Source organism: Passer domesticus, chromosome 9, assembly GCF_036417665.1.
Source record: "Passer domesticus isolate bPasDom1 chromosome 9, bPasDom1.hap1, whole genome shotgun sequence".
In the NCBI taxonomy this organism is placed as follows: Eukaryota; Metazoa; Chordata; class Aves; order Passeriformes; family Passeridae; genus Passer; species Passer domesticus.
Window position 1 is genome coordinate 295,812 of NC_087482.1, and position 15,120 is coordinate 310,931.

A 15,120-nucleotide genomic window follows, 5' to 3' on the forward strand; every position below is an offset into this window, starting at 1 on the left:
TCACTGAGCTGGGTTCTATAGCAGGGCTCTACAGCCCTACTACAAACACTGTCTTAAACCCCTGCCGAGGTCTCAACTTGGCCGTGGACAGGAGGAAGAGATGAGCTTTAAGCAGGTTTGAGGAAAACGCTGGAGCTGATAAAGCAGCATAAGAGGAAGAATGTATGTGTGAATTTATAAAATAAGGGTCAAAACACCCCACTTTGCAGTACTATCAGTAGCTCATAAGAGGTTTTAGCCTAGATAAAAGGGGTGCCACACATTTGAAACCAATGAAGGGACCACTAGCTTTTGTTTTCAGTATAAATGTAAGATGGCTGACAGCAATGAATCCCAAGAGGAAAGAAACAGAATTGGGGTTTAATTCCTTTTGAAAATTCACAAAATTATACCAACAGAATAGTTTTGGTTTGTGGTATTTTTCGGGGGGTAATTTTTTTGGTTTTGTTTGGGTTTTTTTTTTGTTTTGTTTTTTTGGGGAGGGGGTGTTTGTGTGTGTGTGTGGGTTTTTTGTGGGTTTTTTTGGTTGGTTGGTTTGTTTGTTTGTTTTGTGTGTGGGGTGTTTTTTGGGGTTTTTTTTGTGGCAGTGGTTGAAAAAGAATGGGGAATGCTTAGGGTAAGATGTCCAGTAGGGGATCTCCTAGGGATGTGGTGCCTGAGGGCAGGAGAAGCTGTGGCTCTCCTGCTTCAGTGGCTGTGGGAGACTGTGGACGTGTCTAGCATCTACCAGGAATGCAGTGCTTTGCCAGAGCTGAAAATGGTGCTGTGCTTGTGTCATCACACGACAGAGCACAGGTTAGAGGGGTCTTCTCATATTTTCTAGAGCTATGGTATGTGCAGAGATTTGTCCACTGAGGAACTGGATCACTGAAGCAGTTTTTAAGAACATACAACATTGCTAGATTGCATTCCAGTCACATGCTGGTGAATACCTGCAGAAATATTTGGGTCTCTTTCTTGCATGCTGCCCTTTTAATTTTCCTGAATTCAGACTTTTCCCTTTCTGGCTGTGTTGAGCTGCTGTTCATAACGAAGAAGTCTTAGTCCTTCCCCTTAAAATCTGGCCTGTGCAGCACTGCTGCTGTCACAGGGAGCTTTTGGTACCCAGAGCCAAGCCATCAGCATAAATTCTGTCAGTGATGATGTGTTTGCAGTAATCTATTAATCTGCTCTAATAATCTTCTCTGTTTTCACCATATTTTTCTGTTAAATGAAATAATATTTGAATAGAACTTAATACTTATAATTTCCTGGTTTTAGCTGGAAAATAGCTGTTCTCAAATCTGCTGAAAAGAAGATATTTGTGGTAGAAATGCTAATGAAGTTTCAACCAGCAGCAACTGGCAGCCATACATGGGGAATTCAGGGATTGTATATTTGGGTGGCAGAGATCAGTAAGTAGATTTGTGCCATCTGAATCTATTTTTGACAACAAAATCTGCAGTCTGCACGGCTCAGACTCCAAGGACTTTATTCAGAAGGTCGCATCCTGATTTAATACCATTAATATAAATCCAGGAAAATTTAGTTGATGTGAATGGGAATGCTTTTCATTTCAGGTTTTTGATCTTAATAGGAATCTGGGTGAAAGTAGGTTGCATTTTTGAAGCTAAAGCCATGTTGTTGATGACATCACAGAAAGGCAAAGACTGGTTTTTCACCTTTAGATGAATCCTTTCTATGTGATGTAGGCCACCCTCAACTCAGGTGAGATTCTGGTAAATTCAGCTAGTCCATTTCTAAACAGTAATAGCAAAAGAATGTTTGTCATGTTTTCTTTGCCCCTTTTTAGTGCATTCATGTCAAATTTCTAAATTTGATGTGTTTTTCCTTTCTGACTACTGCCAGAACCCCATATATTTATATGTTCAAAAGCAGCAACTCTAAACCACATTCCTTTTTCAATTCTTTTCTTAACCGTCTCATGACACACTAGAAAAGCTGATGTGAGGGTTTTATGTAGCCTTGCCACAAGTCCAAAAAAACTCCAAATCAAATACTGCAGGGTCCATGATGGTTTGTTTACTGAGTCTTCACAGAATTGAATCAAGAATGTAAAACAAAAGACCAACAATCATATTAATCACTTTTTTCTCTCTGTTGCCATTGGATTGTATCTTAATGGCATTTTCTACACTGGTGCTTTTGCAGGCATGTTAATCTTTTATATAAGGAAGAGTAATAAATAACTTGAGTGATTAAATCTGAAGAAATGGCACACGTACCATTCCCACCACGTGGAACATATGTCTGCATCATCCTAACACAGTTGTATTTTATCAAGTAACAGAACATTATATGCTACAACACTTGTATTTCTGTTTGGAGCAATAATTTTGAAATGGTTTTTAACTTTTATATTTGCTCTTTTATTTTGGATATCTGTGGTAAAGAAGTAAATAAATAATTAAAGACAGTATTGTGGAAATTCTGCCTGTCTTATCAGTCAGGCAGTTTAACAGGATTATTAACACTGGTATATTGATTGTAATAACTTGTGAGTGGAGTGAATGGCTCACCCCTCTCCTTTCCCCCTTCCCTTCCTCAGGAACTTGGATGAGTGATATACTTCCAGAAGTAGCACAAATTTTCTTCAGGATCAGTAGAACAAATACTAACTCCCTCCCTCTCTCCCTCCCTCTCTCCCTTCCTTCCTTCCGCCACTTCCTTCCTTCCACCACTTCCTTCCTTCTGCCACTTCCTTCTCTCCCTCCCTCAGGTTGCCCTTGTTCTCCTTTTCAAATCAAGTGTCACATTGACTCCAGTCCTGTGTTGGAAGCATGTGGGGAACTGCAGCATATCAGCTCAGCGCAATGTCTCCATCAGGCTGGAAGGAAGCCCAAAACCAAAACTGCACTGGCCAAAATGCATCCTCTACAGAAACCCCAAGGTAAGTGGCTTTGTCCTTCTAGAAATTTGTACAAATTTCTATTGCAGAGGAAGTATAATATTTTAAAATTATTGTTTCAATTTGAGTCACAGCAAAACAATTACTTTTACATTGTAATGTATAGCTGGTATGGCTTTATTATCTTCATTTTCCAGTGTTAGATAACCATTTAGAAAAGCCTTCAAGAAGAAATTGATTCAGCAATAACCAATTACGTAACTTATAACTTTATATTTCTTGTCCTGTTGGTATACCTCATGCAGCTGTGAAGTGTAAGTTGAATTTAATAAAATTGTTTATATATTTTTGATAAATTTTTAGAAGTATTTTAGGTAATAATATCTTATTGTTAAAACCTGGTCTGTTTGCCATTTATTATAAGATGGCAAGAGGAAATGCCGAACAAATGTATTTTGAAAATATGAAGTAGAAGCTAAACCAATCACCTGTGGGTTGTGGTACTTCCACAGAACTGCCAGCTAATAGTCAAATAGGTGGCAAACCCAAAGTATGATGGAAGAGGAGCTAGGAAGCAGCATGTTCCAGCTGGTCTCCAGCTGTTCTTCTGGTCTCCCCAGGCTTCTGAATTCTATAAAAAAGATTGCAGGAAATTTCTTGAAAGAGTAGAATTTGTTTTCATGTTTCTTCACCAGTGAAATGACATGTGGTCTGTCTTTGTAATGCCAGTTTGCCAAGAGTCCTACTCTGGCCACCCCATGCTTTGTAAAATTGATTACACTTATGTATGTAATGGGTGCTTGCCTCAAGGGAATTGGGGATGCAAAAAACATGGAGCTTGAGAGGTGTTTGGAACAAAGGAAGTTAAGCCTCAAGAAGATACTAAGCTCATAAACCAAAATGTTCAGAAGCTATAGGTCCATGTGATAGATGGTCATTGTCATCTGAAAAAGAAGATATTTTTGTGTTGTACACACTAAGCCATTGCACTGCCACCCCATCGCAATTAAAATATCTATACAAAAGCAGTTCAGCCTTAAACAATAACAAAGAGAGCATTGTATTTTCTGCTTCTGGAAGTAAACTTTAAACATTATATTAATATACTACTTCATGCTTGAAACATCTCACAAGGTCTGTGTCTTTATGGAGCTTTCTCCTAGAGGTCTTGGTAGCCCAAGTTTAATTAGTGATTGTTCCATGAATGTTGTTATTACTGGCAACAAAACAGAATAGCGAAAGTGTCTGTCCAGTGAGAACTGGAATTAATTCATCTGGTACAAATACTTTGCTGTTGTATTCATGGGCACTGATTTCCAGTCGCTGAGGATGTAAACTGTTTTTTCTATGTGTGTATTTCAGAAAGTTAGAGGGGCCCTAGTTAGCTTGATTTGAAGCCATGAGCTGCTGTGTAAAACCTTCAGGAGAAGGAGGAATGAGGAGATATCTTTCCAGCATGTGGCTTCAGCCTTCAGGCAGCTCCTGAAAGTGCTTTGTAATACTGGTATATTCCATGTAGCAAACTTCTAGTTTTAATTGGAGCCAAAGAATCACAGTTTGGGTGGAAAGGGAAATTTAGAGCTTATCTTGTTCCATCCTCTGCTATAGGCAGGGATGCATTCCATTAGACCAGGTTGTTCCAAGCTGTGTCCAGCCTGGCTTGGACACTTCCAGGGATAGAGAAACCACAGCTTCTCTGGGCAGCCTGTGGTGGGGCCTCACCACCTCATGGGGACAAATTAATTCCTAATATCCCATCTAACCCTGCCGTCAGTTAGGAAGTCATTCTGTCTTGTCCTAGTGCTCCAGGCCCTTGTCCAAAGTCTCTCTCCAGTTTTCTTGGAGTTCCTTTAGGCACTGGAAGGGGCTCTAAGCTCTTCCTGGAGCCTTCTCTTCCCCAGGCTGAACACCCTGCCAGTTCTCTCAGCCCATCTCCAGAGCAGAGGGGCTGTAGCCCTTGCAGCACCTCTGTGGCCTCCTCTGGACTGGTTGCAACCGGTCAACATCATTCTTATTTTGGGGGACCCAGAGCTGCAGGTGGGGTCTTACCAGAATGGAGTAGAAGCAGAGAATCTGCATTACCTGCTGCTCATGCTATAGGTGGGGATGCAGTTCAGGACACAGCAAGGTTCTGGGCTGTCAGTGCATGTGCTCAGTGAAACATCTTGGCAACCACACACCAAAGTGCTTCTCCCTGGGACTAATCTTGATCCATTCTCCACCCAGTCTCCTCCAGATGCACTTGGTCTTAGACCAAAGTGGCTTTGAACATCTGGTGTGGCTGAAATTTTGCTTGCTAAGTAATCCTCAGTAGGGTTAGTGACTTTGCCTCCATGTTAATTTCTGCATTTCTCAACATTACTTCAGTAGGTAAAAATTCAGAATTAACAAAAGTATTTTCCTGCTTCCTTTTGGTCCAGTGCAGTGTTTTGTCTGAGGTGATTCAGATGAATCCACTAACAGGAAAGACATTAAATGTTTACATGCACAGCAGTGAGACCTGGTATAAATGCTTTGATACTATTGTAAAACCTTTGGGTGTATGGATCAGGGCTAGCTTTGAAGGCCTGATGTGTGGTAGGTTCTGACATGTCTGCCTGCAGTATGTCCTCTGAAAGGAGCACAGAATTTGTCTTTGGTAGATGGACCAGATGGCTGTGTGGATACTTGGGTTTAGGTTGTTTTTTTTTATTTTTACATGGAGAAACATGGCCAGATGCTCACTGGTCACATGGTGTGCACTTGAAAACCTGGGGAACAAAACACAGATCTTCACTATCCCATTTATATGCAAGAAGACTTTCTTTTCCTGTTTCCTGTTATTCCTGTAGAAGATAGGGGTTGTAGAGGTCTTTGCAGAATTGGATTTTAACACCTTTATTTTATGATAGGAATTTCAGATGGTTTTGGAGACTGGGCAAATCAGTCCTCTTATAGGAAATGTCCTCTTAAAGCTCAAATCCTTAAAAAACTTTATTTTATTCTTTTATGCTGAAATAAACTCAGTAATGTAGGAAGTTTAAAATCTGACCTATACTTAGAACTCCACCTTAGCCACACTGTCTGGCTATGCACTACTATGGCAGCTGCACATCCACTGGAGCAGGACAGACATCTGGGCTGATGTGGATGTTAGAACAGATGCAGAGCCTTCTGCAAGGAAGGGACAATTGGAATTTACTTATTGGGTGCATATGCCTCTGTTTATCCTCCTAAAGCAAGTAACCCTGGAATTACATTCAGAATAGTTGTTAACTCAAGCCCCATTACAATGCTGATCACATGTCCCAGATGGATGATCAGAGTTAGAAATGGTTGAAAGAAACTGTTTTCGAAAATGTTTCTTTAATACAACATGTAATTAGAATTTCCTCATTTAAAGTGTCAACTCACTGGACAGCCTGGATTGGAGGGCACACTTGGCAGTCCTACTCCATGCAGTGTGTGCTTTGGGAACAATCCTACAGCCAGTTTTCCTGCCTTCCAATGTCAGTTCTTCCTATGGGAGTTGTTTTCCCTATATAAAACCATGACAGCATGGGAACCTGTTGCCATGAGTTACTGCCTGTGTATGCTAAATCATTTACTCTACACCAATGGAAGAACTGAATAATCTTTTTAGAATGACATTACATTTTAACACCATGTTTAAAAATACTGTATTAAACTTTGTACCTTGGCCTTCTTGTAAGTCCTGATTACAATACCTCTTTTATTTATACCGTATGCAACACAACATAGAACCAAAAGAGGAAGGAAATTTGTGAAGACTAGTACACCACAGAAGAGAGGGGGGAGGGACGATGAGAGGAAGAAAAGCCATTATGTTCAGGCTGTGGCATTTTGGACCAAGCAAATGCAAGGCACTGAAATCCATGCTGGCGTTGGGTTTTGAGGGTTTATTTTGGGATGTGGTTCATCCCTCTACCTTTTTTTCCCAATATAAGGCATTCAATCAGGTGCCAGAATTTTGAGAAGTCGTGGAAGGGGAAGCTCATTAGTGTGATTGAGATGGCAAGCAAACCTGCAAACTGAAGCGTAAGCTGTGCATCCTGTTTGGTAATGAGGAAGCAGTGCAGTGCTGCAAGCCACTCGGTTTGTTAGCACAGCTAAGACAGCTGTAGAAACACAAAATAGAAGCCTGTCACTTTTCTTTAGCGGCTTGCTTTGGTGTAAGCAATACTTCAGGACTGCATCTCTGCTGTTCATAAAAAATGAGAAAAGAATGCATACCTCTTTGTCTGGATTTTGTTCTCAGTTTAGGATAAAGAAGATGGAGATTTATCCTCCTGTTTTTCCTTTCTCTTTCACTAGTACCTCCTAAGCCTGTCCATCTCAAACCTGGGCAGGAAAGAATTCCTCCTGCACCATCTCGGCCTTTGCCAGCTGATCCCAAGTCATCAAGGAACTCGGCACCTGGAGAGGAAGAAATACCAATATCAGCAGGAGTCAACACGCTCATTGAGAAATTTGAAAATATTAGGTAAATATGGCTTTGCCACGTCTGCTCTTCTCTCCATTTTCTGCATTTTTAACTTAAAATATAATAGTAGAAAACATTAACTGTATTTTAGTTTATAACATAGAGTCATGCTTAAGGAGCTTAAGACCTGCTGAATTTGTTAAGATTCTAACAGAGGCAAGTAGCCCACAGTCTGCTTTCGGTAAGTTGGCTCAATGTGGGAGTTGCATCATAGGAACTTGATTGTTATGATATTAAATAATTGAGTTTTCTGTCCAAGATAGAATAAACATCAGATCTTGCTTCTTGGAGGCAGGGAAGGGTATAGGGTACTGTGAAACAATGTCATGTAGAACAGCAGTTGTTGTAAAATTTTGTCATGAAAGACACTAAATTGGATAGAATATATACATTTTGCTGTAAAACCAGCTCATTTTACAAACACATGAGAACTTTTCCAAAGAACAAATCTGCCTGATGGAGCTAAGTGATGGGTTTTTTCCACAAAGAGGGAGATGGAGACGGGCATCTTACTGTGCCATGGAGTGTTATCACCTGGGTGAACCTGCTGTCTTTCAAAAAGGAAAAGTAATGCCTTCTCATGCTTCAGTACATCCTCTCTGGCAGAAAATACCTTGCCAAAAGGACTTGGTTCTGTTGAAGAATGAGAGTTTCTGTTTAAATGAGCCCAGGACCAATTGCTTCTTTTTAAAGGTGATTTCTTCTTCTCCAAAGCCTCAAACCAGACTTTTCTTCAAGGTGGCATGGAAAGCATAAAGGCCCAGGATTCTGGTGGTGCCATTTCAGTAGAATGTAGGGGTGCTGTTTTTTCATTGGGAGTTGTTGGGTGATCATTATTATTGCAATATGCACACTCTTGCCTTCTGGGATTGTCAGTGGGGTGCAAGAAATACAAGTTGAATCAAATGGCAATCACATCCTCTCAGGGTGCTTGTGAAACCTGAGCATTAATATTACTGTGGTGCTTTCTCTTCACCCACAGGCAACCTGTACATATTCTTCAAAGAAACCAGCTAAATTTAGCTCTTAAAATGGAACCTGGCCTGGACTCATCCAAGCAGACGAGCTTGTGTGACCATGACACAGTGGCTTCCTGTGACTCTTCCACAAATGACAAAACTGAATTGGATGAAGCTGAACCAAGCATACCGTGCAGCATGGATCTAATTAACACAGACATAATGAAAATTAAAGAGCTGAGCATAAGTGATAACAAAAGCCATGGAGACTGTACTGCTGTGACTGTGAGCAAAGAGAACCAAGAAGAGCTTGGCAATAAAGACTCAACTGAAGAACTGAATGGGAGTGGTAAAATTCCCAACAGAGACAGTGGCATTGACAGTCCTTCTTGTAGTGTGGCTGGGGAAACATTCCCCAGTGAAGAAGGGGCAGAGCAGAAGAAGCCCAGCATGGCTGGGAACCCAGAAGAGATGGAACCTGACAGAAGGGGCACCAAACCTTCCTCTGTGGAGCAGAAGAGAGACTCCACGCAGGATGATGACAGTGACATTGATGAAGGAAGCAGTGAGGAGCAAGAGATAGCAGAAGTGCCAAAGTTAGAGTATTTGGATGTAAACAAGGTAAGGGAGCTTGTTTGTTGCTATTGAGTGCTCAGAAACCAGTTCCTGACACTTGCATCACTTAAATACATTATTTGGATAATTTGTTTGGTTTTTCATCAAAGGATCATGATAGTCAGTACTGTTTCCTGCTTTATGCAGGTCCTAACTTGTTCCTGACCTCGATAGATTTTTACAAAGGTTCCCAGCTTGCTTCAAAAGGTTTAATATAAGGCAATCCACCACAGCCCAGAGGTTAGCTGTTAAAATTCAAATGCTTTTGTAGGTCAAGACTCCTACCTTGTGTTTGTTGCTTGGGTTTGTCTAGGTTCAGCTTGTTAGAGCATGTTCTTTTCCATGGAGCTTTGTGTTATTCAGAGAGTTAATTGGATAGTGCGTCTTGCAGGGTGAGGACCTTGTGTCCAAGTAGGATCAGAATCTTGTCTCACACAAAATTCAGAGTGTTTTTTTACAGAAACATCTGCTTTTGTTGGTGTGACCACTTCTTGAGTGCAAAGAAGTTGTTTTAATGGTAATTAGGTCAAATTACTCTTCAGGAAACTGTAGCTGGAAAAGAGATTTTTTTCTTTGATTCCAGACTAATGTAGTCCAGGCTGTTGTGTGTTTGCAGCAGCTATGGAAGATAATGAGTCCTTTGATTATCAGCTTATCAAGACAGTTATTTTTGGAAATAGTGCTGTTAAAAGGGATTTGATTTTTCCAGAAAAACAGAACAGAATATTGCAAAATATCTGCAAAATATTCCACTTTTTGCACTTTTTGTTTGGTGGCTCATTTTGTTTGTATTTGCAGGTGTTTGGGTTTGTTAGGGTTTTTTCCCCCCCCCAGCCATGATGACAGTAAAGTTAATATGTGGGATTTTTGTGTTCTAAAGAATACAACAAGCAGCTGCAGCTAATGATCTGTAGCTACTGAAGTGCAGTGTCCACACCTCAGTTTTTACAAATCAAGTGGTTCTGTTGAAATCACCGAGTATATAATTATTTGTGTCGGTCAAGGGCTTGTCCCTTGGGAAATGTGGATATTAGAATGTATTTCTTAGTTTCCAGCTCAATCATCTGGTATAAATAAAAGAATGGTGAAAATGGCATGGAAGTTCTGTATCTCAGAGCTTGACAATTGTGTTTATACCTACATACACACACTGTGAAATACTTGAATTGTTTTCTATTCATAATGTGCATGTATGTGCATGTGCCACTGAAATATTATTTAAAAGATATATTATTAGTTGCAACAGGCCAGCAAGAAAGTCTAGAACTGTAGAATGTCCTGAGCTGGTAGGAACCCATAACAATCATCAAAGACCAACTCCTGGAAAATAATATATTACATTAAAAAATCTTTAATCTGGTAATTAAATTTACAGTTTGGACTAGGAATGCTGTATCAAACCAACTGTGACAACCCCAAGCTGAACACTTTACCATATGATTAAGTGCTTTGTTGACAAATACCATTGTTTCATACAATAACAATGATTTGATGGCTGTTTTTGAGTCTTGTTCCTTAGGTTATGTGTCCATATTATAGGAAATAAGGATGACAAAACACAAAGTTATGAGGCTGTAATCCTCTGGAGCTTATTTGGTGAATTTATGAGAGATATCTTCAGAAGAAAACTCATTTGTTTTGGTTTTTTTGTATTACCCTTCCTCCTGAGGTGCATTTATGTGATGCACTGCAGGTTTTCCCATGCAGTTTGAGTTGATTTCTCCTTCCAAAAGGCAGTTTTGAGGCTCACCAAGCTATACTAAGTCACCTGGTTTTTGCAGTCACATAGAGGAGGAAGGCTGAGAGAGCAGCTGCCTCTTCTTCAGTGTAAAGGTTGTGCCCTCTTCTAGGGACACATTGAGTGAAGCCATTTTCTGTGTCATGTGTCCACATAAAATCACAGAATCATTATGGTTGGAAAAGACTTCCAAGATCATTGAGTCTGACCACTACTCTAACACTGACAGGTCCACCACTGCACTCTGTGTAGTTCTCTACAAACCACATTTACCTGTTTTTTGAACACTTAATGGGTGGTGACTCCACCACTTCCGTGGGCAGCCTCTTCCAATGCCTGACCCTTCAGTGAAGAAACTTTTTCCTAATATCCAATTTAAACCTCTCCTGGCATAACTTGAGGTCATTTCCTGCTCCCCTCTTTGATTCTGTTGCAGATTTGGGACACTATGGACTCGGGGTTAGAGTGAAGTGCCATAGCTTCCAGCAAGGAGAGCTAAGGTAGATTCAAAGTTATGTTCCATGGTTATTCTTAGGCTGGAATTTCACATCACCCTTGACAAAACTGATAATTTTCCTGCTTGAAAAGAGAATTCAGTTGGCATCAGCTGCTGGCTTGGGAGCTGGGGAGCCCTCATCTCCTTCAAAAAGCCTTAAGTTGGGAAAGCATTTTTCCTGCATTCCCCTCCTACCCCTAGTACCAGGCTTTGCAGCTGCACCATTAGGGTAGCCAGTGGTCTCATTAAATATGAAGGCTGTTATAGTTGGAGGAGGAGCATAAGTACAGCTGCAGAGAGATTTAATGATGGCTCAGTAACTCCTAGGATATCAGTGTAAGTGAAGATCATGAATAACTATTCTTTTCTACTTCAGTTATCTCTCTGTCTTCCACCCAGGCCTGCACACGGCTCATGGCTGGGAAAGGTAACCTTGCCTGATACGTGAGTGGTATTGTTTTATTTAGTCTAGGCTTAGCTATACAGTGATTCTTTAAGAGTCTGCAGCAGTCTAACAGGGCTCACTATTAGCACAAAATATGTTTTAAAATCTCAGGAGTGACTTACTGGGATTTCCAGTTATCTTTTACCAAAATAAAAATGAATCAAGGGGAGGTTATTGATTTTGATAATGTCTCAAAGTGTCAGGAGCTGCAGGACGTGATGCACATTAACCTGGATGGTTACAAAAATGTTTGCAAAGAAAAGTAGTGACATGAAAGTGAGACTGAGGGACTGTCGTGCTCCAAAGTCCCAAGACTTCTGCTGACTGCCTGAGAGCCTAAGTAATGCTTCTGGGAGGGGTATCAGTGCTTCATAGGGGGGTTTTTGCATTTTTTCGGTAAGAGTAACAGCTCTGTTGTAATCACCAAAGAATGCTTTTCTCCCTCTGTCCTGCTTCCTGCTGTGTAAATAGTAACAATGAAGCCCCACTTGGGTCTCATGCATTCATGGACACATGCTTCCATTCTGTCTGTACGTGGCTGGAGTTTCACATCTGATTTCATTGTCCAGTGTGTGTTGTAAAATTTGGCCTGCAATCCTGCTACTATGACCTTTGGGTGAGGTTGTCTCCATGTATATTCTGAAAAAAAAAGTCTGTATGTCAATGTTTTAGTCATAATGTTGGTTAAGAAAATTCAGATATGTAATCATCATCATATTTGATTTAAATATCTTAAGGAAAATGTGATTTCAGTGCAACAAAGACAACCAAGCATAGGATAACTTTTCTGTATTGTTTTCAGCATTGTTGAGTAGGAAGTGGTCTATAATCTTCTGGGACTTTTTGTGGTCTTTGCAGGGCTGACTGGTGGGGTTTTGAAGCATAACCATGTATGATTTTAATCTAAGCTCTATCCCAGCAGCTCTCTTGCAAGATTTGCTGAAAGCCCTATGTGAGACAGATGCTGACTGAATGTAGTTGTGCACACCCATTGTATGAAAAATGGTTGCTGCAAGATTTGAGGTGCAAATGCATTCCAAGTGTGAATCTGACCTTCATGAGAAACTGTTTCTGTTTGATTTCAGGCTGTTGTTTCTTTTTATTTAAAATGTTTTATGGGCAGTTGCAACTGAAAATGAATTTTTGAATCTTTCACAAAGAAGTGAAAGTGCATCATGGCGCTTTGAGCACTGGAGTGAACTTTCTGTGTTGTGAAGTCAACACCTCCCTCTTCTGTTTTCTCATCTTTCTTGTCACCCCACCGGCCACACATGTTCCATGCAGCCTTTGCAGTAGGTGTAAGGTTCTGGCGAATGACTGCGCAGGAGATGCGGTGGCTGTGGCAAGCAGTCACCCAGCAAAAGCACTGCACAGAGCAGAGCATAATCTCAGTTTGCAGGTTTGTTTTACTTTTCCTTTAGAAACATGGACCATGAAATATCTTGCTCCTAGTGAACTGAATGATGGCTCAGGCTTTGTTAAAGCTATCCCACCATGGCACAAAATGAAGTTAGAAGAATGGGACTGCCTCACATTTAATTAATCTACAATTTCATTTAAAATGTTATGCCCATTGAAAGGCAAATATGTTGCAAATTTGTCTGAAAAATGTGCCTAGCAGAGAGAGGAACTGAAGATAGAGTCACTCTGTAAAACTGAGCTCAAGCTGAGTCTGTTCAGCCCTTGTTTGGTATTTAAGCAGATGTCAGCAAGTTTTCTTGAAATATAAACTGAATTGCAGATGGTGAAGGTCAGGAGGTTAAAGAGTAACTGTGATATGTAAAGATTTACTTCTGAGTACAAATGTATTTGTTTGGAAATAAGAATTTTTCCAATTCTGAATTCAAACAACTCAAAGGATGCTCTTGGTGGCTGGTATGCCAGCTGGTTACATCAGTGCCTTTCATTTGAGCACTCTTTTGTGTCCAGCAACACCAGCAGATAAATTCTTTCTCAGTGAGAGATCCTTGTCGTTACTGGGCTTGACTGGCCAGCAGTGCACTTCAGTGTAAACTGTAATAAGATGTATTTGCTTGGAACAATTTCAAAACTTATTGTGCTGTGGTTTGGTTTTTTTTTCCCCTTCACTTTCCCTAAATATTAATACATAGTGAACAGAGCAGGATGTTGTGTAGTATGTTGAAAGAGTTTAAAGAGTATTTGAATTGACTTGGAATAATTTGAGAGGCAAGAGAGAGAGCATCCATGTCAAAACTTCACTCATGGCATGTTTGCCTATCTTCAGATTTGTGCCTGGAAATAGAGGGATCGCTTCAAAGGAAGTCTGATGTTGCTCCAAATAAAGAAAAGCTATTCACTTTCCTTCAATAATACTTGCATCATGGAGCTATGGGTACTTCATGCCAAGTGGCACCTCATTCCATGTAGGATAATTTCGGGTCTGATTTGTTGGAGTTCATGGCTTTCTTTGAAAAGAAAGCCTTTGAGCATTTCAGTTGAAAGTTGAAAAGCCTTTGAGGTTTTCAGTTGTACTACAGTTTGTCTGAATGTGTGTGGAGGGCTGGTGTTTAAATTTTTCTCATCAACTTTACCTTGTTTTGTTTCCAATAAAAGTTGAAGAAGCTTAAAGAGAACTTTTAGTTGATATTTTCCAACAATCTGATGGTGGGTCACAAGGCTATATCTACAAGTCCTTGCCCCAAATGCAAGCACCAGAGACAGGCATTTGAGATGGAGCACTGCTACTGGTGACAGGCCCAGGTGCTTCCTGAACTGGAAATTGCCCCATGTGTTTAATAGACTTAATATATAGACTATATATAGACTTAATAGACTATATATATAATATAGACTATATGTAGACTTAATAATGTATATATCTGGATCTTTTGTGAACCTGTGTGAAGGTTACTGCCGGCAATGTTGTGTTTCTTGAGGAAGCAGCCCCTGAAGCAGCACTGTGGTGATTTTATTTGATGCTCTTCACTTTTCCCATATAAATAATGATTAATTGCACCCAGTCAGTGTTCTCCCTTCCAGAAATCATTAACGCATCTGTTACCTTCACTGCATTTGTCTTTTTTTTCTGGATCCAGCCCAGTATAGTTTCCCTACATTTGATCATCCTTGATGCCCATTTTCTATGCTTGTATTCCTGAACACAAGCCAGCCAATGCTCTGTTCTGGGCTGGTTTCATTATATGTAGGCATTTAAAGTGTTTAAAGTCTAACACTTTAAAAGATTGTTGGAAAGCTCAAGCCTGTATTCTAGTAATTCAGGTATTTTTAAGCACTTAGTGAGTGAAGGGTCTATGTAGCTTTTGGCTGAACAGTGCCTAAAGTCAGTGCTTTAGAACTGCATTTAGAGTTTTTAAGTAGTCCTTTCTCAATTTTTTTTAAAATGAAAGGCTTCACTGAATAATTTGGGTTACCTTGATGAAAATTCTTTCCAGGGAAATTGTCTGTGTTTAAACATGCACAGAAGTCTTACAAATATGCCATAGAGAGTAATGCTGTGCTGGCAAGGGTAGAAATCTAGCCAAACAGCCTGGTTTCTACTTTACATTTTAGTTACA

At 40.2% G+C, this 15,120-nt stretch overlaps 1 protein-coding gene across 13 annotated transcripts in view; it reads left to right on the forward strand.

Moving 5' to 3' along the window:
• FGD3 (FYVE, RhoGEF and PH domain containing 3) overlaps positions 1–15,120 on the forward strand; it is a 108,544-nt gene that overhangs the window by 50,875 nt on the left and 42,549 nt on the right. For all 13 annotated transcript variants that reach the window (XR_010368239.1, XR_010368237.1, XR_010368238.1 and 10 more), the window contains exons 2-4: positions 2,720–2,890; positions 7,163–7,331; positions 8,314–8,911. Coding sequence is in view for 9 of the 13 variants with exons in the window: in XM_064431913.1 (XP_064287983.1) it covers positions 2,720–2,890; positions 7,163–7,331; positions 8,314–8,911 (938 nt within the window). In the remaining 4 variants the exon portion in view is untranslated. The remainder of the gene's footprint in view (positions 1–2,719; positions 2,891–7,162; positions 7,332–8,313; positions 8,912–15,120) is intronic.